This window comes from Hypomesus nipponensis, chromosome 13 (genome assembly GCF_054491055.1).
Source record: "Hypomesus nipponensis isolate SF chromosome 13, ASM5449105v1, whole genome shotgun sequence".
In the NCBI taxonomy this organism is placed as follows: domain Eukaryota; kingdom Metazoa; phylum Chordata; class Actinopteri; order Osmeriformes; family Osmeridae; genus Hypomesus; species Hypomesus nipponensis.
In genome coordinates this window covers 19,041,199-19,066,222 of record NC_140373.1, presented here as the reverse complement: position 1 = coordinate 19,066,222, position 25,024 = coordinate 19,041,199, and the positions used below count along the sequence as shown (strand labels likewise).

Below are 25,024 nucleotides of genomic sequence, written 5' to 3'. Positions count from 1 at the left end.
CCATTGTGACAACTCGATGTTCGATTTCCGCATTTATTTCGCTGTTGATTGATTTGGTCAGTTCAACCATAGATATATATAAACACATATCTATGAGTTCAACATCCCCCAAACCATTGCTAATATCTCTCTATGTGCTGTGTCAAGACTGCAAACCTTTAGCAGTTCAACTAACAACGCCCCCAAGTTAAATAGCCTACAGTATCTGTTGGGCAGTTTTCAAGTTACGCTAATGTTTTATAACATCTCAGTAGGGTAGGGCCTATTACAGTTAGCTCTAGTCTAGATGATAGTCTAGTCTAAATGTGGAAGAAGTGCGACATTTTTTCGAATTGTAATGTAATAGAATTAGCTCTAGATATTTTGATTTAACATTTGACAGCATTTGATTGGCCATCGACAATAATCATGGGATCTCTCACGTAGCCGCCCAAGAAAAAGAAATGCCCACCCATGCTCCTGATTTCCCATCGTTGATGAGTTGATTATCCCAGATTAATATGGATTTATTGAAAAACCGAGAGTTGCCTAATGTTCACCTTTCCTATCTGTCATAACCATAGATCGCAGGGAAGACGTTGTTCCAACGCTCCAAGTATTAACTAATATCTTCGGGGTTAATTCCCTTTTATTTCCTTCTGCTGCTGGTTAGCAAATAAATGCCCACTGTATTATTTCTTGATGATTTATTATTTAGCTTACACACTGAAAGAAATACTGTTACGTGGACACACGATTTGCTCCGGTGGCTCAACGGCTACATGCAAAAACCTGTTAGCATCACCTCTTTCACTCGCTCGCTCTCCCTCGCTCTGCCACACCCACCCCGTACTTGCTGCTCTTAACCTTTGTGCTGCCTTCGGGTCACATGACCAAAAGGTTCATAACGAACCATCGTTGTGTTTACCCAATACAAAAGCAGATAAAAAATATAACTGCAAGCAGTAATGGCGGATTCCTCCAAACACTGCGAACCATTGAAAAATGTTTATTTTTGACAAATTGTAACTGTATAGAAAAATGTATGCTGCAGAATTACCAATGGCATACCAAATCTGAAATGCAATACCATCAAGATCCACAAGGGCCTTTATTTCAAGCCAGTAAGTGAAGGAAGGGGGCTTGGTGAGCTTATCCATTCCAGAAAGCCTTGTATCTTTATGCATTAAGGCGTGGCCTGTAGCGCCACCTATGGGTAATGGTGGGCCATTTGTGGTGTGGTAGTTACTCTTGGCCTATACTATTAATGTTTCAGGATTTTAAAAACTTTTTACCATTGCATATAAAATCGGAAATGCAATACCAACAGGATCCACATGGGCTTTGGGTAAAGTGTGGTAGTTACTCTTGGCCTGTACTGTCAATGTGTCAGGATTTGGAGACCTTTTTACTATTGCATACAAAGTAGGAAATGCAATGACACCAAGGTCCTCAAGGGCCTATGCTGATATTCAAGGAATGAGTGGGGGCTTGGTCAGCCCACACAGTCCTGATATGTTGCGTGTGTGTCTTGCCAAGCCCGCGCGTGTCAAGGGAAGAATGAGTGTCTGAGAATTTGGAGCATGCGCGGGGAGGAGCAGGGGACACATTTCATTGTAAATTTCCCTAGAAATTAGCCAAGCATGCATGTTTCAAAGATTCACCAAAAATCGACCTTTCATCTTAGAGTCAACTTTTTCTCAGATTTGTGTACTAAACATTCTCAAGAGTCTTCATATGAACTTGTTTGACTGGCTTACGTGTAAAGCATTGCGAACCATTGAAAAATGTATATTCTTGACAAATTGTAACTGTATAGAAAAATCAATGCTGCAGAATTTCCAATGGGATACCAAATCTGAAATGCAATAACATCAAGATCCACAAGGGCCTTTATTTCAAGCCAAGAAGTGAAGCGCTTTAATCTTCACAAGAAGTGAAGTGCTTTGTGCTTTAGGGCGTGGCCTGTAGCGACACCTATTGGTAATGGTGGGCCATTTGTGGTGTGGTAGTTACTCTTGGCCTATACTATCAATGTTTCAGGATGTTTTTAACTTTTTACCATTGCATACAAAATCGGAAATGCAATACCAACAAGATCCACATGGGCTTTTGTTAAAGTGTTGTTGTTACTCTTGGCCTTTACTATCAATGTTTCAGGATTTGGAGAACTTTTTACCATGGCAAACAAAATCTGAAATGCAATACCATCAAGATCCACATGGCCATTGCAAAAGACCAAGGAACACTCTCCTGAAATGTTGCGTGTGCGTCTTGCCAAGCCCGCGCGTGTGTCAAGGGAAGACCTATGGGTAATAGTGGGCCATTTGTGGTGTGGTAGTTACTCTTGGTCTATACTATCAATGTTTCAGGATTTTTATAACTTTTTACCATTGTATACAAAATCGGAAAAGCAATACCAACAAGATCCACATGGGCTTTTTGTTAAAGTGTTTCTTTGCCTATACTATCTATGTTTCAGGATTTTGAGACCTTTTTACCATTGCATACAAAATCGGAAATGCAATACCATCAAGAGCCACATGGGCCTTTTTTTCAAGCCAATAAGTGAAGGGAGGGGGCTTGGTGAGCCTATCCATTCCAGAAAGCCTTGTATATTTGTGCTTTTTGGCGTGGCCTGTAGCGCCACCTATGGGTAATGGTGGGCCATTTGTGGTGTGGTAGTTACTCTTGGTCTATACTATCAATGTTTCAGGATTTTTATAACTTTTTACCATTGCATACAAAATCGGAAATGCAATACCAACAAGATCCACATGGGCTTTTGTTAAAGTGTTTCTCGGCCTACACTATCAATGTTTCAGGATTTGAGACCTTTTTACCATTGCATACAAAATCGGAAATGCAATACCATCAAGAGCCACATGGGCCTTTGCTAAAGACCAAGGAATGAGTGGGGGCTTGGTCAGCCCACACTCTCCTGAAATGTTGCGTGTGCGTCTTGGCCGCGCGTGTGTCAAGGGAAGGCTGAGTGTGTGTGAGATTTTGGAGCACGCGCGGGGAGGAGCAAGGGAGACATTCATTGGAAATTTGCCTAGAAATTAGCCAAGCAAGCATGTTTCAAATATTCACCAAAAATCGACCTTTCATCTTACAGTCAACTTTTTCACAGATTTGTGTTATGAACATTCTCAAGAGTTTTCATATGAACTTGTGATTGAATCAGAGTATCAGTTTTTGAATGGCTGATGTGTAAAGCATAATTTTAGCGTTAGCGATAAGTTCAATTTGCTTTATATCAATCATTTTTTGAGATATGAATTTGCCTTTGCACATGGTAACATGTTGTAGTGTCTTCCTCCGATCTACCAAGTTTAGTGTTGATATCTCAAAGATTTGCTGAGACATGACTTCACATCCTGTTTGGCGGCTTTTCTGATGAATTTGATTGGCTGTACCGGACAGACGGTTATGAGGATCAAAATTCCTTTGATAACTTTTGTGAGGCTTGGTCTGAAGATCATCTCTGGTGATTTTGAAGAAGATATGACAAAAATTGTAGGAGGAGTAGGCTTTCAAAGGTTTTTGATAAAACCGGAAATGGCGGGAAATCTATATAACCGGAAATTAACGCCATGGTGTGCGTTGAACTCGGCTTGATCCAGGGAATCCAATGGTACCTCATTTTTGAAAATGAGTCATACGGTTCAAAAGTTGCGTGTGTAAACACAAGTCCAACTTTGACCCATTGGTGGCGCTAGAGTGGTCTAATGGGAGACATGAAACTTGGTGTAGGTATAGAAGAAACTGTCCTTAATGAGTGTGCCAAATTTCACAAAAAGTTGTCGATGGGGTCTAGGGGCTGCCATTGACTCCCATGGTACAAGAATTACAAAATATAACTGCAAGCAGTAATGGCGGATTCCTCCAAACACTGCAAACCATTGAACAATGTTTATTCTTGACAAATTGTAACTGTATAGAAGAATGTATGCTGCAGAATTACCAATGGCATACCAAATCTGAAATGCAATACCATCAAGATCCACAAGGGCCTTTATTTCAAGCCAGTAAGTGAAGGAAGGGGGCTTGGTGAGCTTATCCATTCCAGAAAGCCTTGTATCTTTATGCATTAAGGCGTGGCCTGTAGCGCCACCTATGGGTAATGGTGGGCCATTTGTGGTGTGGTAGTTACTCTTGGCCTATACTATTAATGTTTCAGGATTTTAAAAACTTTTTACCACTGCATATAAAATCGAAAATGCAATACCAACAGGATCCACATGGGCTTTGGGTAAAGTGTGGTAGTTACTCTTGGCCTGTACTGTCAATGTGTCAGGATTTGGAGACCTTTTTACTATTGCATACAAAGAAGGAAATGCAATGACACCAAGGTCCTCAAGGGCCTATGCTGATATTCAAGGAATGAGTTGGGGCTTGGTCAGCCCACACAGTCCTGATATGTTGCGTGTATGTCTTGCCGCGCGTGTCAAGGGAAGAATGAGTGTGTGAGAATTTGGAGCATGCGCGGGGAGGAGCAGGGGACACATTTCATTGTAAATTTCCCTAGAAATTAGCCAAGCATGCATGTTTCAAAGATTCACCAAAAATCGACCTTTCATCTTAGAGTCAACTTTTTCTCAGATTTGTGTACTAAACATTCTCAAGAGTCTTCATATGAACTTGTTTGACTGGCTTACATGTAAAGCATTGCGAACCATTGAAAAATGTATATTCTTGACAAATTGTAACTGTATAGAAAAATCAATGCTGCAGAATTTCCAATGGGATACCAAATCTGAAATGCAATAACATCAAGATCCACAAGGGCCTTTATTTCAAGCCAAGAAGTGAAGTGCTTTAATCTTCACAAGAAGTGAAGTGCTTTGTGCTTTAAGGCGTGGCCTGTAGCGACACCTATTGGTAATGGTGGGCCATTTGTGGTGTGGTAGTTACTCTTGGCCTATACTATCAATGTTTCAGGATGTTTTTAACTTTTTACCATTGCATACAAAATCGGAAAAATATACCAACAATATCCACATGGGCTTTTGTTAAAGTGTTGTTGTTACTGTTGGCCTTTACTATCAATGTTTCAGGATTTGGAGAACTTTTTACCATGGCAAACAAAATCTGAAATGCAATACCATCAAGATTCACAAGGCCTTTGCAAAAGACCAAGGAATGAGTGGGGGCTTGGTAAGCCCACACTCTCCTGAAATGTTGCGTGTGCGTCTTGCCAAGCCCGCGCGTGTGTCAAGGGAAGACCTATGGGTAATAGTGGGCCATTTGTGGTGTGGTAGTTACTCTTGGTCTATACTATCAATGTTTCAGGATTTTTATAACTTTTTACCATTGTATACAAAATCGGAAAAGCAATACCAACAAGATCCACATGGGCTTTTTGTTAAACTGTTTCTTTGCCTATACTATCTATGTTTCAGGATTTTGAGACCTTTTTACCATTGCATACAAAATCGGAAATGCAATACCATCAAGATCCACATGGGCCTTTTTTCAAGCCAATACGTGAAGGGAGGGGGCTTGGTGAACCTATCCATTCCAGAAAGCCTTGTATCTTTGTGCTTTTGGGCGTGGCCTATAGCGCCACCTATGGGTAATGGTGGGCCATTTGAGGTGTGGTATTTACTCTTGGTCTATACTATCAATGTTTCAGGATTTGAGACCTTTTTACCATTGCATACAAAATCGGAAATGCAATACCATCAAGAGCCACATGGGCCTTTGCTAAAGACCAAGGAATGAGTGGGGGCTTGGTCAGCCCACACTCTCCTGAAATGTTGCGTGTGCGTCTTGGCCGCGCGTGTGTCAAGGGAAGGCTGAGTGTGTGTGAGATTTTGGAGCACGCGCGGGGAGGAGCAGGGGAGACATTCATTGGAAATTTGCCTAGAAATTAGCCAAGCAAGCATGTTTCAAATATTCACCAAAAATCGACCTTTCATCTTACAGTCAACTTTTTCACAGATTTGTGTTATGAACATTCTCAAGAGTCTTCATATGAACTTGTGATTGAATCAGAGTATCAGTTTTTGAATGGCTGATGTGTAAAGCATAATTTTAGCGTTAGCGATAAGTTCAATTTGCTTTATATCAATCATTTTTTGAGATATGAATTTGCCTTTGCACATGGTAACATGTTGTAGTGTCTTCCTCCGATCTACCAAGTTTAGTGTTGATATCTCAAAGATTTGCTGAGACATGACTTCACATCCTGTTTGGCGGCTTTTCTGATGAATTTGATTGGCTGTACCGGACAGACGGTTATGAGGATCAAAATTCCTTTGATAACTTTTGTGAGGCTTGGTCTGAAGATCATCTCTGGTGATTTTGAAGAAGATATGACAAAAATTGTAGGAGGAGTAGGCTTTCAAAGGTTTTTGATAAAACCGGAAATGGCGGGAAATCTATATAACCGGAAATTAACGCCATGGTGTGCGTTGAACTCGGCTTGATCCAGGGAATCCAATGGTACCTCATTTTTGAAAATGAGTCATACGGTTCAAAAGTTGCGTGTGTAAACACAAGTCCAACTTTGACCCATTGGTGGCGCTAGAGTGGTCTAATGGGAGACATGAAACTTGGTGTAGGTATAGAAGAAACTGTCCTTAATGAGTGTGCCAAATTTCACAAAAAGTTGTCGATGGGGTCTAGGGGCTGCCATTGACTCCCATGGTACAAGAATTACAAATAATAAAACCACCAATAACAATAGGTTTCCTCCTTACGGAGGAATCCTAATAATAAAACCACCAATAACAATAGGTTTCCTCCTTACGGAGGAATCCTAAATATAGCTGCAAGCAGCGATGCGGGTTCCTCCGCAAAATGGCAAAATATTATAAACATGTACACTGCAGAAGATCGAGACTTGGACAACAACAGAGCAAAACGACTTCATGTTTGGCCAACAACAATAGGCTGAACGGGTATTAGAACTCACGAGCATAAGGTCACAAGTCAGTCTCTCTATCCTCTCTGCTATACACCTACTGCTGAAATGTTATGAACAGAAAGGGCAGAGTATTAGCCTTTTATAGGATATTGAAAGTCTTCTTGAGTTGATCTCTTTCCAGAATCTCAGGAACTGCACAATTAACAGTAGTCATGTGGTCAGCTGGGCTGGTCAGAGCTCATGTTCAGCTACTTGCGAGAATAATTTGTGAAAGTACCACAGTCGACTCTCTGGTCCGATTTAAATACACAACATGCACAATCAGGGTGACCAACAAGATTATATTAACTAACAAACAATAACATTACAAACATCTACCTGAACGAACACAACAACTGAAATCCCTCGCAAGGCTGTTGTAACCGAACTATTTTCCACAAGTCTTTGCGTTTTTGGACATGCCGCACTGCATGCTGGGTAACCAAGTGGCTGACGCTGATTATCTAGCTGTGCACCGACTGCGTGATATGACTATTAGTTTTTGGTCAGTTTGAGACAAAGGTTAAGAAACGGTTGACATTTCAAAGTGAACTTGCATGAAATTGCACATTGTATTTCAGAATGATGTCTGCCTGTTTAACAAAACAAGTAATCAAAATTATGACAGGCCAAAAAGACTGTGCCTGGAATTGAACTTGTGACCTTGCGCTTTGCAGGACAATATCTCAACCTATTGAGCCACCCGCAGAATTGAGAAATTATGGTCAGTTTCTGTATAAAAAAAGAAAGCCGTTTTTCCTGCAGCATGGATCGCTCGATTCGGCCAAAGTTTAAACAGCTGTAATTCAATGATCTTTTGACATATCAAGGTGAAATTGCGCATGGTACTTCAGAACAATGTCATCCTGTTTAACTAAACAGATATTCAAATTTAAGACGGGCTAAATGACTGTGGCTGGATTTGATCCTACAACCTTATACTTTGCAGATCACCGTCCCAGCCCAGTGAGGTAATCTCAGAGATGAATATTTTTATGTTCAGTTACTGCATAAAAAAAGTATGCTGTTTCTCCTGTGGTAAGCGAAAGTTGAAACAGCTCTAATTCAATCATATTTTGACATACCAAGGTGAAATTGTGTACGGTACGTCAGAGTAATGTCACTTTAAAGCCTATTAGGTTTGAAAAACCATCATTCAAAAATGACATTTGATTTAGTGACACAAACATATTGAGTAAATGTGGACATTTACATAAATACACCCCTTTCAGCCATTTTGTACTTGATTCAATTGCCTTAAGTAACATTTTTAAATACGTCAATGATAATATGTACCAAATTTCAAGTCAATTAGACCTTTGGTTCAAGAGAAGAGGAATTTTGAATGTTTTCCCAAATTATCACTGTACAGGAAAATCCATCGTGGCGGACCTTATGGGTCCTTGAGGCTTTTTTGTTCCTCATGAAAAATGAGGCATACACACCAAGTTTCAGAAGAATTGGAGCAATGGGGTGGAAATCCAATCACTCTGAAAAGTGGACATTTGGGCGTGGCCTGTGGCGCCCCCTATGGTCTGATGTGGGCCAATCTGTGTTTGGGCCGTAGTTGTGGCATGTTGTATCAATATGCCAAATTTCAAAACTTTTTACCAATGTGTTTGAGATAAATTACAAGAATAATAATAAATATAGCTGCAAGCAGCGATGCGGGTTCCTCCGCAAAATATTATAAACATGTACACTTTAGAAGACCGAGAGTTGGACAACAAAAGAGCAAAACTACTTCATGTTTGGCCAACAACAAGCTGAATGGGGATTTGAACTCATGAGCATAAGGTTACAAGTCAGACTCTCTATCCTCTCTGCTACACACCAACTGTTGAGATTGTATGAATAGAAAGGGCAGAGTATTAGCTTTGGTCAGCTTTGGGATAAAGGTTAAGAAACGGTTGACATTTTTAAGGTGAAATTGCATGAAATTGTGCATGGTATTTCAGAATGATGTCATCCTATTGAACTAAACAGATAATCAAAATGATGACAGGCCAAAAGATAATGGCTGGATTCCAACCTACTACCTTATACTTTACAGGTCACCATCCCAGCCCATTGAGCTATTCTCACTGTTGAATATTGTCATGTTCAGTTACTGTATTAAAAAGTAAGCTGTTTCTCCTGTGGTAAGCGTTGTTAGATTCAGCCAAAGTTGAAACTGCTTGTACATTTCCTATGAAAATGGGACAATGGGATGACTGGGTTGCTACTGGAAAGAATAACTTATAGTTTTTTTTAAAAGTTGTTTGGAGTGCCATAACTTGTCATGGAAGGGAATTTAAAATCATGCCTAGCATCAGTGGGGATGTGTCCTGGCTTAGGTTACTGAAATGAATTTGTGCAACAGACAAGGGATCCACCTGAACACTCAATTTACTTCATTAGAGATAACCATTAGCGTGATCTTTACCATGCGTAGACTACAAGTAACTAGCTACTGTGGTGAACCTGACTTGTTTTGCAGTGGTTTACATAGTCACACTAAATAGATGATTGGAGTGTTGTGATGGGCTCAACTAAACACGCATTGCTATGTTTTACAACCGGAGGATTTATCTGAAGACTAGAAACCGTTTTGTCAGAATAAAAAATAAAAAACTATGCCTCTGACGGGTTTTGAACCTACAACCCTTTGCTTACCGCGACAATATCTCAGCCAATTGAGCCATTCCCAGGCATGGAATACACAAAGTTCAATAACTGGATAATTTAAAAAAGCTGTTTCTCCAATGGCGAGCATTGGCAGATTTGGTCCAAGTTCAAACAGCTGTAATTCAGTCATATTTTGACATATCAAGGTGAAACTTTGCATGGTACTTCAGAGGCATGTCACCTTAAAGCTTATTAGGTTTGAACCATCCTTCAAAAATATATTTGATTTAGTGACACAAACATATTGAGGCAATGTGGACATTTACATAAATACACCCATTTCAGCCATTTTGTACTTGATTCAATTGCGTAAAGTAACGTTTTTAAATACGTCAATGATACATATCTGTACCAAATTTCAAGTCAATTTCACCTTTGGTTCAAGAGAAGAGGAATTTTGAAGGTGTTCCCAAATTATCACAGTACAGGAAAATCCATCATGGCGGACCTTATGGGTCCATGAGGCTTTTTTGTTCCTCATGAAAAATGAGGCATGCACACCAAGTTTCAGAAGAATTGGAGTAATGCGGTGGAAATGCAATCACTTTGAAAATCGGACTTTTGGGCGTGGCCTGTGGCGCCCCCTATGGTCCGATGTGGCCCATATATGGTGTGGGGGTACCCACTTGGATGTCATATCAATGTGCCAAATTAGAAAAATGTATGACTCGGGACTTTTTGAGATATTGGGGCGCAAGTAGAAGAAAAATTATAAGAAGAAGGATACCAACAATAACACTAGGTTCCCTCCTACCGGAGGAACCTAAATATAGCTGCAAGCAGCAATGAAGGGGCCAAGCAGCATTCGATATGGAAATTCAGTAGCTAAAGAAACAAATCATAAAACACAGTCATGTCATTTTGAGACAAAGTGCACTGGCTAGATGTAGCAGCATTGTATCTACAAAGCACAATAAATCCACTTCTTCTTGAATATAAATCCCATGACAATGAAACGTTATTGTTACTATTACGATTATACTGCTAGACAGCTACTGTGGCGTCGCTAAACAGATTATCCAGTGTCACGACATGCTCGATGACTGTGGCTGGATTCGATCTTATGACCTTGCAATTCCAAAGAGAACCTCTTATCCCAATGAGCTATTCTGGCTGCTGGCGAATGCTGTGTTTTGTTACTTTATAGTAACAAGGAAGCTGTTTCTCCTGTGGCGAACTTTGTCAGATTTGATCCAAGAATAAACAGCTGTAATTCAGTCATATTTTGACATATCAAGGTGATTGTGGTGGGAACATGATTAGATGACATGCTTGTGATTACATTATCAAAGTTTCGTCTCCATGCGGTAAACCGTCACAGAGACGAGGCCTCACGTCGGCTTTGGCGTGCTCTTTGTCTAAATTGTTTGCGCGTTACTCGTGAACGGTTTGACTCATCGATAACATTTTGATAACTTTTTGTTGGCATGGTCTGAAGATGATCTGTTGCAATTTTCATGAAAATCGGAGCACCGGCCTAGGACTAGTTCGAAAAAGTTGGCATTTCTTAAAATACAAATGACGTAAAAACCATCATGACGAAAATGACGTCACATGGTTCAATTGAATCGTCTGCATCCATGGAATCCAATGATACCTCAATTAAGAAAAACGGTCTCACGGTTCAAAAGTTGTGGGCGTAAACGCACCTCCAACTTTGACGCCTTGGTGGCGCTATAGAGCTTCACAACATGCTCGATGACTGTGGCTGGATTCGATCTTACGACCTTGCAATTCAATGGAGCATGTCTTATTCTAATGAGCTATTCTGGCTGCTGGGAGATGCTGTGTTTGGTTACTTTATTAAAAAAAAGGAAGCTGTTTCTCCCGTGGCGAACTTTGTCAGATTTGACCCAAGAATAAACAGCTGTAATTCAGTTACTCGTGAACGATTTGGCTCATCGATAAACATTTGATAACTTTTTGTCGGCATGGTCTGAAGATGATCTGTTGCAATTTTCATGAAAATCGGAGCACCGGCCTAGGACTAATTCGAAAAAGTTGCCATTTCTTAAAATACAAATGACGTAAAAACCATCATGACGACAATGACGTCATAGGGTTCAATCGAATCGTCTGCATCCAAGGAATCCAATGCCAAATTTCAAAACTTCGCACCAATCGGTTCTATGGGCTGCCATAGACTCCTAGTCCTAAGTATAATAATAATAATAAAACTAACAATTACAATATGTGCCTCGCAGCTTCGCTGCTTGGCCCTTAATAAAACTAACAATTACAATGGGTGCCACAGCAGCTTCGTTGCTTGGCCCCTAATAATTGTATTCTAACCTTCACAATGTGGGGGGTCTGAAACAGCCCAACGGTTAAAAGAAAATGCTTCACTTCGTTTTTGTATGCAGTAAAGTTCACTCTTAATAAAGATGTGTTGTTTTTGTTACACAATAAGTGAAATCATAAAACAACACATTTTGTGTTGGTTTTTGCTAATAATGTGTTTCATGTGGCACCCTTTTCAACACACCAGAATGTGTTACATTAATGGCCAATCACGTTGCGTATCCGATTCCCGCTTCTACTGAGAGAACTCTTTTTTCTGGAATCAACCGACAGTTTCACGGAGCAGCAGAACTGATTAGCAGGTAAAATGAACAGTATGTTAATTAGCTTTTAACGTGATCATTCGTAGCAGTATGATGTTTGTAAGTGAGGCAAATGCAATATTCAATATTAAAATGTCGACTTGGCCCGAAGTATAACGAATGGCTGTACTGTAGTGAATGCAATGTTAGCCAAGCTACCTTGGCTACTATTAGGTAACATAGGAAGCTTAAGCTAGCGTCAACAGTTAGCTCTGACTCATTTAGGTTAGCTACATGCAGACTAGCGGGGATAGAGTTTTAGTATTTAACATTAGGTTATTGTACGTTAGCAAAGTCAATTTGGGCCGATAGAAAGCCATATCTGGTAAAGTGACTCCATATTATTTAAATGTGCTGGAAAAGATAATGGCCGAGCAGCCCCCAAAAACTATAGCGTTAGCTAGCTTTGATAGCTAACTAGCTTTAACGTAATATTAACTATCTAGTTAGTGAATTAGCGTTAAGGGTGTGTTACGTCTGTGCTCGAGCAACTATCAAAACCTGTCAAAGTTGTCATGAAGAGTAAAGTCTTTTGATATAAAGTTTACTTGTATGGTAATCTGTTAAATCCGTGAGGAGTAAACTTCAAATTTTATTTTGTCAGGGCAGTTGATATTGAATTTGAAAATCGCTTCATGACTTTATTGTTTGGCTGGCTTGCCCCTCAGGACATTAACGTGATGTAGCCTACATGAGCGTCATATGACGGCGCATCATTTAGCTTGAAAGGCATACCTTGATAGAATAATTGTGCCTGATATTGGATCAGATTATTAGTGCCGTAAATATATATATTTATAATAAGCCATATGTAATATTTAACCTCTTGAAAATGGATAAGCGGGAAATATGTCACACGTGCTTCTGACAATGGGCCATTATTTGATATATTGAGTGTTTCTTTGCCACCGCCATCTTGTAAATGTGCTATATGACTCTATGACTCTGATTCTAGAAAATAACAGAATAATAATGAATTGTTGCCAGACTTGAATTTGATCAATCACAATATTATAAGTTAAATTTGATTTAAGTCAAGTTTATTACTTGTGTAAATTTAAGTACAAATTATAATTTGTATTCAACTAACGTTAATATAATAGTAAAATGTTAAATGATTATACAAGTCATCAATCATTTTATACATAAGAAAGTGATGCAAACATTTTCCTCATAATACAGACCTTCTAGTTTTAAAGGGACTTATTGCTATGATGTTCTTCCTGTTAACTATGTATTTATGCTTTTTTCCTTTTGTCTTGCAGTGGCCCAAATGGAGTCGTCTGAAAAGGACACATGTCCACCACCAGACCCTGGACCACAGGCAAAGAGAGTGCTTGTAGCCATTTATAAAGATGGTACTGAAACATGCAAAAAACTTTTTACTGTTGCAGATGCCTCACAGCTTTTGCAGGCCTGTCACTCAGAGTTTTCACATTCAGTGCAATTAGAAAGGTTTCTCAAGTTCAACAATAACTTCCAAGACTACGTTGACTGTGACACAAGTACAGATCTTAAGGACTACGATAAGTTCCAAGTAAAGGTCGCCACAGTGGTCCAGTTGGAAGTGGTGGAGTTTCAAACTTCACATGTGGAAAACGAAAAGGTGACCATTTTCAGTGACTTCCATACTTTTTTTTACACTAGCAAACTTAAGCTGACATAATCCACTTGTTTGTTCTTGTGTTTTGTAGAATGACCTGGCTGCACAGCTAAAATCTCTTCTGGAAACAAAAGCTCCAGACATCTTGTAGAGAAGCATGGATTGTAAATTGCTAATTGACTTTTTATATAATTTTTAGGTCAAAGTATCTACTTGGTAAGCTTTCAGGTCTGAGCACAAGTGGATAAAAAAACTAGGATGTTCTCTATTTCCCTATTATTACACAACACTGTGTTGCATAATATAAGTTGTAGTTCCTTCATTCTAAACATGCAATATGAACAGGTATACATTACGAAAAGTATAAACCAATATACACAGGGAATATTTACGTATAAAATCGGTCAAGGGCATGACATTTTATTTGTTTTGCTCTCCAGTTAGCCCTCTACAGCAGAGAAACTACATTTGGCTAAATCGTTGACCACACTCTTCCCATCACTGAATGTGATGGTGTCTGGAGAGGGTAAAGGATATGTAAGTACTTATACATTATTAAACATGCTGGGTAAAAAGTTATAATTTAATTTCACTCAATTACTATTAAGGTGTTACTACATATTGCTTAATTAGACTAGTGAACTAAATGTTTTGCTTTGTAGTTGGTATTTTAATATATTAAACAAGGTTTTTGAATGCATGTTAACTACTGTATTTTAGCACATAAATCGCAGACGCAGGGAGAATGTTCCATTTGTAAAATCTTGCATAACAAGCGGTATATCCGCTAAAATACGGTATCAGGAGACATCATGAAAACGATTTTAAATGTAGTTATTTAGTTACTCTTTTTTTGTAGGAACATTTCTATGATCCTGCATCACATAAAGGCTTCATAGAAATAAAGCTACGAAATATGAGACGAAATCTGGACGAGAGCCATCGGCCATATCAGAAAAGAAAGATGGCTTGTGGAGCAGAAATAGCAGCTCAGCCTTCAGAGGATGAAGACCCGAGCGAGTGGTTGACTGTCATTAAAAGAATGAAGCCATCACCCGAGAATATGGGCCCAATCAAGACAGCAATGGATAAGACTTTCAGCCACCGCAGAAATTGGATCAGCACCCAGTCACCTACGGTTGCAGACATAGTCCAACAGTACCCCCGTTTCATAGACATCCCAAGCCTGGTAAGACTGGACTTTTCCTAAGTGTTGTAAGATATGAGCTTTGTAATTGAAGTGGACCATGAAAGTGGTCAATAATCTAACATTAAAGTAAAAAAATATATATTTAAGTACCACATGTACGTGGTTGCTGTTTCGTATGCCAGCTAGATGTGGAGTTTGGAAGGTTGTTCGATGGAAAGGCAGAGATGTTCATAAGGAGGTGGGAGTCATCCATTATCCCAAAACTGAAGCAGATTGCCATTTTGGAGAATGGTGAAGTGGCCTCCTTGTTAGATCAAACTGGAAACCAGAATTATGGTAAGTAGTTGTATTTTATTACTTCCTTGCTGTCTTAGTTTGTTGTACTTATATTAATTATCAACTAAATGTAATCTTCCTAAATGTAATAATCATTTTGCCTGTGCTGTTTTTGAAAAGATGAGCTTTGCTATAGTATGCTGCAAGTTCTCACACGCCTGCTTCCACCAACGGCTCCAGGAAGAGGTCCAGCTGCCTCAAGCAGACGTGGTGTGAAGTCAGCTGTGTCATACCTACTGAACTTTGTGCAGGTCTGTATACTTACACAGCGTTTTGGTCTCTCTGGTTTTGATCTCTCCCCAAATCATACTTTACAATTACATTTAGCTTATTTTGAAAGATTGGACTTCTAGAACTGAAACAATGTGAAAAAATGTAGGATATGTCTACTTACGCAGATTTACAATCTGTGTCAACATCAGAATTTTTTTTTTTTCTCCCAACTGTCCTAGGATCTCTTAACCTTAATTAAATGCATATGTAGCATTGTTTAACACTGTCATCTTATGTTAGCTCCTTGATGTTTTTCAACGTGTTGAAATGTGTTTGTTTTCTTTTTTAAGCACGGGACCAGCATCCCCTCCCTTTGTGATCCCACAACCCTTACCTCTGAAAAACTTCCATTAAAGTAAACTAATTGTCTTCTCTCTGTCAAATAACTTTCCATCCATAATAATGCGGTTCCCGAAAAACCATAATATTTCAATTTTTTTTAAACTGCAAATCATGATCAATGATATCAAATGCTGCAGTAAAATCTATCATTACAACACCTATTATTTTCCTTTCCTCCATATTCTTGAACCAGTCATCTACCATCTGAGTCAAGGCAGTGGCTGTTGGTCTACTGTTTGAGCCAGAGAAAGGCATTTTCTTATTTTTAGGGATTGGCACAACTTTGCATATTTTCCATGCTTGGAAACATATATTTTCCATAAAACACATATTAATTATATGAGCAATAGTAGGAGCAATGATTGAAACTATTGGTTTAAGCAACTTATATTCAAGATAGTCAACACCAGGTGGTTTGTTTTTACAATTCATTAGAAGTAGTTCCACTTTGGAACCACTGACACTCTTGAATTTAAAACTACATGTTTTACCTTCCATCATTTTAGTTATCAATGTAGTTGATACATCTGTTTTATATGACTGTGTAATATTTTTAAGATTATTTTATTTATGAAATAATTGTTGAGATAATTCGCTATAACACTTGGTTGAGTAAAAAATTCACCTTCATTTTCTAAATAACCTGGAGTTTATTTATTATTTCCTCTTAATATATTATTCAATGTATTCCATAATTGTTTACCATCATGTTTTGTTTCTGTAATTTTCTTACTGTAATACAATTTTTTTTTTTCTTATTTAACTTAGTAACATAGTTTCTAAGTTTACAATATATTTGCCAGTCCGATTTGAATTCAGATAAGATTGCTGCTTGTTAAGCTACACCTCTCTCTTTCATAAAATCTTTTAATTCTTGATCTAACCAAGGGGTGTTGACATTTCGAACAGTAAACTTTTTTATTGGTGCATGACTTTCTACAATTGTCATTAAAGTTCTATCAAAGAACTGAAATGCTTTCTCTGGATCCTTTTGTAGAATTACCTCTGACCAATTTGCATTTCTAATATCATCTTCATATTGTAATTGATTGAATCTTCTAAATGACCTTTTCATTATTACTTTTGGACCTGATTTAGGAACTTTGTTTTCCTTACAATTGCAATGAGATTATGGTCACTACAACCAATTGGCACAGATAAGCAATTTGAGCAAAGTTCTGGTCTATTTATAAGCATGTGGTCAATACAGGAAGCTGATTGAGTGCCATCCCTTTTTATACATATTCTAGTTGGTTTATTAATTACCTGTGATAATCCACATGCCCTTGCTGTGCTCATCAATTTGATTTTCCTAGGACAGTCAGAATAATTCCAATCTATGTTGAAGTCAGCCATTAAGTAAATTTCAAGATTCATACTACTAGCATGATCTAGCATATCACATATTTTGTCAAAATACTCAATATTAGCATTTGGAGGTCTGTAACAGCATCCTATGAGTATTGGGTTAAGATGTTTCAGACTAACTTGTAACCAAATTACTTAAATACTAGAATACATTAAATCTGGCATCACTTTGACAGGCATATGATGTTGAATATAGATAGCAACTTCTCCATGTGCATTCCTGTCATTCCTAAAAATGCTGTATCCATTAATCATCAATCGAGTTGCATCATCAAATGTAGAGTCTAAATAAGTTTCGGACACTGCCAATATATGCAAGTTTTTTGGTTGCAGTATATCTGTTAAATCACTCCATTTATTCCTGAGACTGCATATATTAACATGGGCAATTTTAAGACCTTTTTTGGTAGTTTATGTAACATACCAGAGATCACTATCTTTAAAAAAAAAATATTCATACTTTTAGATTCTTTGTCGGAGCAAAACAGTTTACAGAAAATAACTAAATTAAACCACATGTATACAGTCATACACATACATCCAAACAGAAACATTTGTATTGCCACTCTAGTTGTCAAGGTTGCAATAGTAAGTGAGCTGAACTCCTCTTAAATTCCCTTCCTTAATATAACTCTCAACTTTTATGTCCATATACCAATTCCCAACTCCTCGAGATGTATGTCAGGCAGTTCTCAATTCAGTTCTGTTTATCATACTTGATGATCTGGACCGGAACGTGAACCTCGCCAATCACCGGAACATCACTAGGCCCAACACCCAGCAACGTCTTCACAGCTGATAGTTGAAGTGGGGTTTTGATGTCAGGGTGGATGGCATTGTAGTGGTGCAAGGGCAGCACACTCTTCCGCGCCCCACTAGCACAGCACAGACATCCAACTCATTGAATGCTCATTTCTTGACTGTGGGTTCTAAAGTGAAGCACAGTGGACTCTGGGTTGTAACGGAGAACAGCTGGAGGTTGTCCCCTTGTAGTCTTCCTTGGAGAAGGGCAATTTATTTTCATGTGGCCAGTTCCAGAGCAGTTATGACAGGGAATTTCATCCCACTTAAAAACCTTATGTCCTTTCTGTGAGACTGTCACACGCTGGCGTTCAGGTGTGGTTAATTTGAAACTCGCTTCCGGGCCGGCCAGCCTCTACAACATCTACGTCTGCTCTGAGGATGGGCCATAAGCAATTTCAACTTCCTCCACCAGGCGGCTGTAATCCCACCGAGTTGACCGTGGAGACTGGAGTGCTATGAATGAAACTTCCTGAGTGGGCAGTGGCAAAGGGGTTAGTGCTGGGAGTTGCAACAGTGGCAATTAATGGCACTGCCGGGGTGTAACCACCATGATTATGCATGTGTGAGCATGGTTCTTTACATCTCACATCAGTCCCATAGTCTCTTTCCACATCAGCTTTAAACGGGTTAGTGTTTAATAACTTGAGTGGCCCGATGGGTATATCACATGTTTGACTTGCATTTCTTGTTAACGCATCAGTCTGCCCATCGCATGAGAAAGGGTTATCGAGCCAGTCATATTCGTAAAGGTTGAACTATCGCATGTTTAAAAAGCTTAGGGACCACCCCTGAGGAAAGGGTACCATTTAAAACTGCAAGAATAGATGGACCTGTAGTAGAAACAACCTCCTTGAAAAGTCGAGGAAGGATAATATCATTTGGAGACCCTGAGGGCTTCAAATGTCCAACTATTTTCTGTAAAACAAACAAAGTCACAGGTTCAAACTTGTCAAAGACATTAGAGCAGAGGACAGGGATTGAGGAGTCATAAACCGAAGGTGAGATTTGAGCTCTAATGGTAGTAACTTTATGAATAAAAAAGTGAAGAAACTTTTCACACACATCATATGAGGCATCAAAACAGACAGTTAGCAGTACATTTAGAACTGAATCAATAGTTCAAATAATACACAAGGTTTATTACAATTTAACTGAATAATTTCAGCAAGATATTTCCTTTTGGCTTCTTTCACATGTTCATATGTTCTTCTTTGAACAATTGTAATGTTCAGCAAACAGTATAAGGGTGGTAGAATGCTGAAGTCATTGGAAGTATTAAATGACCGCTGATACAGAGAGATAGCCTACACGACCACTCTGCTTATATATCTGTCTCATTCCTTACATTTGTGATATGTATTGTGAATCAGGGGAATACTTGTGGGGGCGGGGCAATATAAAAAGGCAGTGTACCATAACGGGGTTCGGGGGAATGTGTTTGTGCAACAGTTTGATGTGATTTGAGTACATTTATAGGTTCTTATTTAGGAACAGGATTTGTTCGACTGTGCTGGGCTTCAGGCGGCTTCTCCTTTGGCGCACAATTTCACCAGCCTTGGAGAAGATCCTCTCACAAGGCACTGAGGATGCTGGTGTACACAGGAACTGCATGGCCACTTTAAATAGCTGAGGGTAAAGGGCCTTTCGTGTGACCCAGTAGTCCAGAGGGTCCTCCGTCCTGGCCACATTTGGTTATTTCAAATACCTGTATAGAAAGAAATGTACTTGTATTAATTCTACAGAGAAAAAGCATTGTCATTTAATTTAACCAATTGTAATTCAGCACCAAACAATACAAACCACAGTGGCACTGGCAGTTAGGTTGGTCACCTACTGTGATCCCACTTTGCAGTCCAGGGCCCAAAGGTTGTCCTCAACTTCTTGAGTTGAGGTACCCAGTGTCACTGCCGAATCCTGTGGAGCATATTCTTCTGAGACATCGGTTTCAAAGAAGTAGGCACATTCCCTGGTCAGCCTCACAGTGGCACCCTGTGCACAAGTGGCACTGCAGAACACTGCTGCTTTGAATCTTGAATCCAAGATTGTTGCCACAGTGTCGATATCTTCTCCAGGAGAGTGAATTTTTCCAGCAAATTGGTTTTCAAATTGGTAGCAAGTTTGGCACCAACGTTGTGCCCTATCTCGGCGCTACAGCATTTTGATGAGTGGGAATCCTTTGGATCCAGACACCCTTTTCTCTTCTGACAACTCCACAGTGGCTTGAGGGGAAGGTTTTAAAACGGCAAGGCACTGTCGGACTCATAGTCTTCAGCTGTAATGTAACTCAAGTCTGTGCTCAAAGTGGTGAGAGCTGCACCAAGTGGTTCTCCATAATTGTAGAGTCTGTCCAGCATGGCAAAAACACTGTTCCACCTGGTGTCCACCTCCTCTATCAATTTCAGTTATTTTCTTCCCATATAGACCTGCATTTCCGACAGCTTCTCCTTAGCTTTGGTGCTGGATATAAAAAGACAATCACAATTCTGCATGCCCGAGTTCGGATCTCTTCCAGTTCTGGGTTTTGAGAAAGGGATCTTTTCACCACAATATTAAGGACATGGGGAAAACAAGTCACATGAAGCACGTTGAGCAGGTTTGCAGAGGCAGTTATGTTGGCTGCACAATCTGTGACAAGGCTTCTCACCTTTCCTGTTATTCCCCACCCCACCATCAGGGTATTTTTCGTTCCACCATTCTCAATAAGGCCTTTCTCCCAGGGATGTTGTAGGTAGGGTGTAAAAGGTGGACAAAGGCCTTGACCCCGTCGTCCTCTACCACAGTAAAAGGCTGGGCATCCTTTACAATCATGTGGACCAGTGCATCATCCAGCATTAGATTTCTGGACACTGTAACAAAGATAATTTTTATGATCTACATTTTCATGATTATCAAAAGAATGGACAGATAATAATTTAATTGCATTAATTTTACAATTACAATACTGATTTGAAGGGGCGATTAATTGCAAAACCGATTTTACCTTGTCATATTTGAAAAATTACAGTTTGGTGTGTAAAATAGACATACAGTGAACCTCAAGTCCATTGAAACTTCTTTCCTATCAAAATTTCACTTCTCACTACTATTTTGGAAAGGCAAACCGCAAACGCTAGCTTTTAAAACAGTGCAACTTGTGACGTCACGAGTTGCAGCATCGACTTTGTCACGCCCCAACATTTACATTTACCTGCTCTCTGGTTTCCTGGTCCAGGAACATGAACGGAGGTTGCGTAGATGTCCAACACTTTTTTAGCTAACTGCGTGCTGCTCTGTTCCACAGAAATTACAAATAAAAAAGTTAATACATTTTCAAGATATTGAAAATGGACTACAGTCGTAAATGCAGTGTTCCAGGCTGTACCGGGATTCCTGACACTTTTCACAGTCTTCCCAAGAAACCAAACACTCGACGGGCAGTGATGTTTGTCTATGAGAAGATCCAGATCCCTGTGCAGTTCGACCCTCAATTACACATTTGCTTGAACCATTTCACTGAGGACAGTTTTGAAAACCTATGACAATGTAAAGCAGGATTTGCTATGCCTTTACGAAAAAGAAGTATACTTAAGTTTAAAAAGTATACAATTATCATGGCACTTAAAGTATATTAGCAGTGTACTTATTTATATACTATTTTTGTACTAAGTCAACTGAATTGGCCCACTTTTTAGATCCTTTAGTAGGCTACACTTTAAAGTACACTCAAAGTGTATTTGAGGTTTACTTTTGAATACTGTAAAGTAACCTGTGTAGTGCACTTTCAGTTCATGAAGTTTACTTGCTAAAGTACTTGAAAGTATACTTTGGAATACTTTCAAGTTCACTTTCAATTAATGTAAGTACTTCAAAAAGTAAACTTAATAAATGTTCATTAACTATGATTTACTAATATATTTAAATGTTTTGGGGCCCTTCAAACGTTGCCGATCTCACGTCACTTTACGAGAACCGGGGCTCTAGCGAAGTCACACTGCAGATTATTAGCTGAAAGAAGCTAATTACTGTGTGTGCACTCATGTTGTGAAAATCCAGGTCTTCTGATCAAATGTAACAGTCAATTAACTCATGGTTACAACAATGACAACTAGAGAGGGTACCATTTCTGGGGAAATATCTGGGGAAATTGTAGGGTGTGCTCGCTTACAGGTGAGTCCGTCCCCATAAGTTTTTCCCTCCCAATTATATTTTCAAGCATTTAGTCTACTTAGAATTCATTAAGAACTACCTTTGAAACAACCAAACCCCCTTTAAAACAAGCTACTGTAACGTTGTCACCGGCAGTATTTCAGGATGGAATCGCGATTCAAACAGTAGCGTCTGCTAACTGAAAATATGTCCCCAAAAACGTAAATAAGTTTTACATTAATTTTGGGGGAAATGGCTGATTCAAAAAAAGTTTGCTTCTTTGGCGTGAGCACACCCAATTACCACGCAACAAAACACTACATTCTAAGCATACATATTTAAAAAACGAAATTCATGAAGTATTTCGAACAAACGGCAATCTTATCAGCAAATTTTAACACAATTTACCGCCTTGCATCATGGGAATTGACAAGACAATGAGCCATGCTATCTTCATTTTTTTCACGTCGTTATTAGTGTTGTTATTGGCGGCCTGTTTTAATTTTAGTTTTAGTCTATTCTTTGTGTCAAGCTGTCATTTTAGTTTTTATTAGTTTTAGTCACGTTCATACTCTTTTTAGTCTAGTCAAGTTTCAGTTGACTAAAAGTCGGAGCATTTTAGTCTTATTTTAGTCAGACTTATCCATGACTATTTTCGTCTAGTTTTAGTCGACGAAAACTGATAACATTTTCTTCTAGTTTTAGTCGACAAAAACTGATGACATTTAGTCTAGTTTAAATCAATGAAAATTGTATTTTTTAATCAAAACAGAAGTAGTCTAAGCAGTAGTCTCAAGAAGCATGTCAATGCCAAAACCATTTGTTTAATGTAGGCCTATTAGTCTAGAATAAGGTATTCAAAGTCATGTTGTTGATGCCAAATTCAGTTCACTGTGATTGCTATGTGAATGACAAAACTAGCTACAGTATTTGGTCATCAAGGGATGCTTAGTATACATGCAGTCAGTCAGGTATTAAGAACCCACTTTAGACTCTCTCATACAAATAAAATCAAATGTATTTGTATAGCCCTTTTTACACGCAAGCATGTCATAGAGGGCTTACAAACAAATACACGCGCACACACACAGTAGCTACACACATTAGTCACAGATGGTAACCCACTTTACACTCTCTCACAAACACACTTGCTATTCACACACGTTTGTCTCAGACTCTCAGTCGGTTTCAGCTCCAGTGGCTAACGTTTAAAGCTAACGTCTAAAGCTAACGTTAACATGAGACACATTGAGCACAGCCTCCTGAGTTAGCTAATAATAATAACGCGACAAAACAAGATGAAATAGCGTTATAACATTTTGTCTCGTTTTTATGTTGTAAACTACATTTTGTCTCGTTTTTATTCATCAAAGATATTGCATTATGTAATTATAGTCATCGTCACATTACCAACATTTACGTTGCGTCTCATTTTCGTCACTTGATAAAGGTTCGTTGACGACGATATTTAGTCATAATTTTCGTTGACAAAAGCAACACCAGACGTACAGAGGGTCTGGGATCGCTCCATTGTCAAGTGTTAACTTCCTTGAAGGTGGGTCCTCTGTTGAAGTTTAAAACTATTGGATCTGCCCAGAGCTACTCTGATCTGCAATAACCAATCGCAAGCGTTCGCCTTAGCCAACTCCTTCACCACTACTGTAACGGAGCTAGCTGCCATAGCTGGAAAATCTAACTTTTCCCAAACCCCGTGGGGAGGAGGGCCACAACATCATGGCCACCAACAAAACTCAGCAAGGAATGTTCTTGCTCCGGCTTTAACTTATGGATATTCGGCAGCGTTGCCACAACCGCAGAATAGCTTCACGCCCATCTTTCTCCGCCTCCATAACTGAACTACTCAAACTAGTGCACAACATTAACGTCATCATTCTCAGCCACTCCCTCTTTACGCTAATTGGACCTACAAAAACATTGTTTCTGAAAAATGACTTCAAAGTCAAACTCCCAGACCTAGTACAGAAGCAAAATACAAATTGAGCGGAAGTACGTAGGAGGGCAGAGCCAGGCTATAAGAGTCTCGTCTCGTCTCGTCATCTTCCGCTTGTCCGGGGATCGGGTCGCGGGGGCAACGACCTAAGCAGGGAGGCCCAGGCTTCCCTCTCCCCGGCCACTTCCACCACCTCTTCCTGGGGGACCCCGAGGCGTTCCCAGGCCAGCCGAGTGACATAGTCCCTCCAGCGTGTCCTGGGTCTTCCCCGGGGCCTCTTCCCAGTGGGACGTGCCCGGAACACCTCACCAGGGAGGCGTCCAGGAGGCATCCTAATCAGATGCCCGAGCCACCTCAGCTGGCTCCTCTCGACGCGGAGGAGCAGCGGTTCTACTCTGAGCCCCTCCCGGATGACCGAGCTTCTCACCCTATCTCTAAGGGAGAGCCCGGACACCCTGCGGAGGAAGCTCATTTCGGCCGCTTGTATTCGCGATCTCGTTCTTTCGGTCACTACCCATAGTTCGTGACCATAGGTGAGGGTAGGAACGTAGATCGACTGGTAAATAGAGAGCTTCGCCTTTCGACTCAGCTCCTTCTTCACCACGACGGCTATAAGAGTATAGGGCTTCAAAATATTTTGGCAGTAATGAAGGTTACAGCTTCAGTAACAAAAAAGATTCAATATGCAATACATAATAGATTTCCTAGACATGAATAATTAGAAAATACAAGATGGATCAAAAAAAATTAACTTGGAATGTACTTAAAAAGTATTTGACTGTTTTTGCTGTATGATACAAGAAAACGTACATCCTACTCCGGAAGAAATGTATTTAAAAAAAATCCAAGCATACTTTTTAAACGTATATCAAAAGTTAACTATTTTCTAAGTGTACTTCTTAAAGTATAT

The 25,024-nt window shown here is 39.5% G+C and overlaps 1 protein-coding gene across 3 annotated transcripts; it reads left to right on the top strand.

Moving 5' to 3' along the window:
* The first annotated feature begins 12,010 nt into the window (after positions 1-12,010).
* On the top strand, positions 12,011-16,820 carry LOC146260548 (uncharacterized). 3 transcript variants are annotated; one of them, XM_084670399.1, is made up of 6 exons: positions 12,011-12,162; positions 13,428-13,768; positions 14,206-14,302; positions 14,625-14,954; positions 15,098-15,251; positions 15,372-16,820. In XM_084670399.1, the coding sequence occupies exons 3-6, from the start codon at positions 14,276-14,278 to the stop codon at positions 15,602-15,604; spliced, it is 744 nt and encodes a 247-aa protein (XP_084526525.1). In that variant the 5' UTR covers positions 12,011-12,162; positions 13,428-13,768; positions 14,206-14,275; the 3' UTR covers positions 15,605-16,820. The 3 variants fall into 3 exon arrangements, with proteins under 3 accessions (XP_084526525.1, XP_084526524.1, XP_084526526.1); XM_084670398.1 differs by having other exon boundaries at positions 13,857-14,302; XM_084670400.1 differs by having other exon boundaries at positions 12,012-12,162; positions 13,428-14,302; positions 15,372-15,502; positions 15,815-16,820.
* Positions 16,821-25,024: the final 8,204 nt, after the last annotated feature.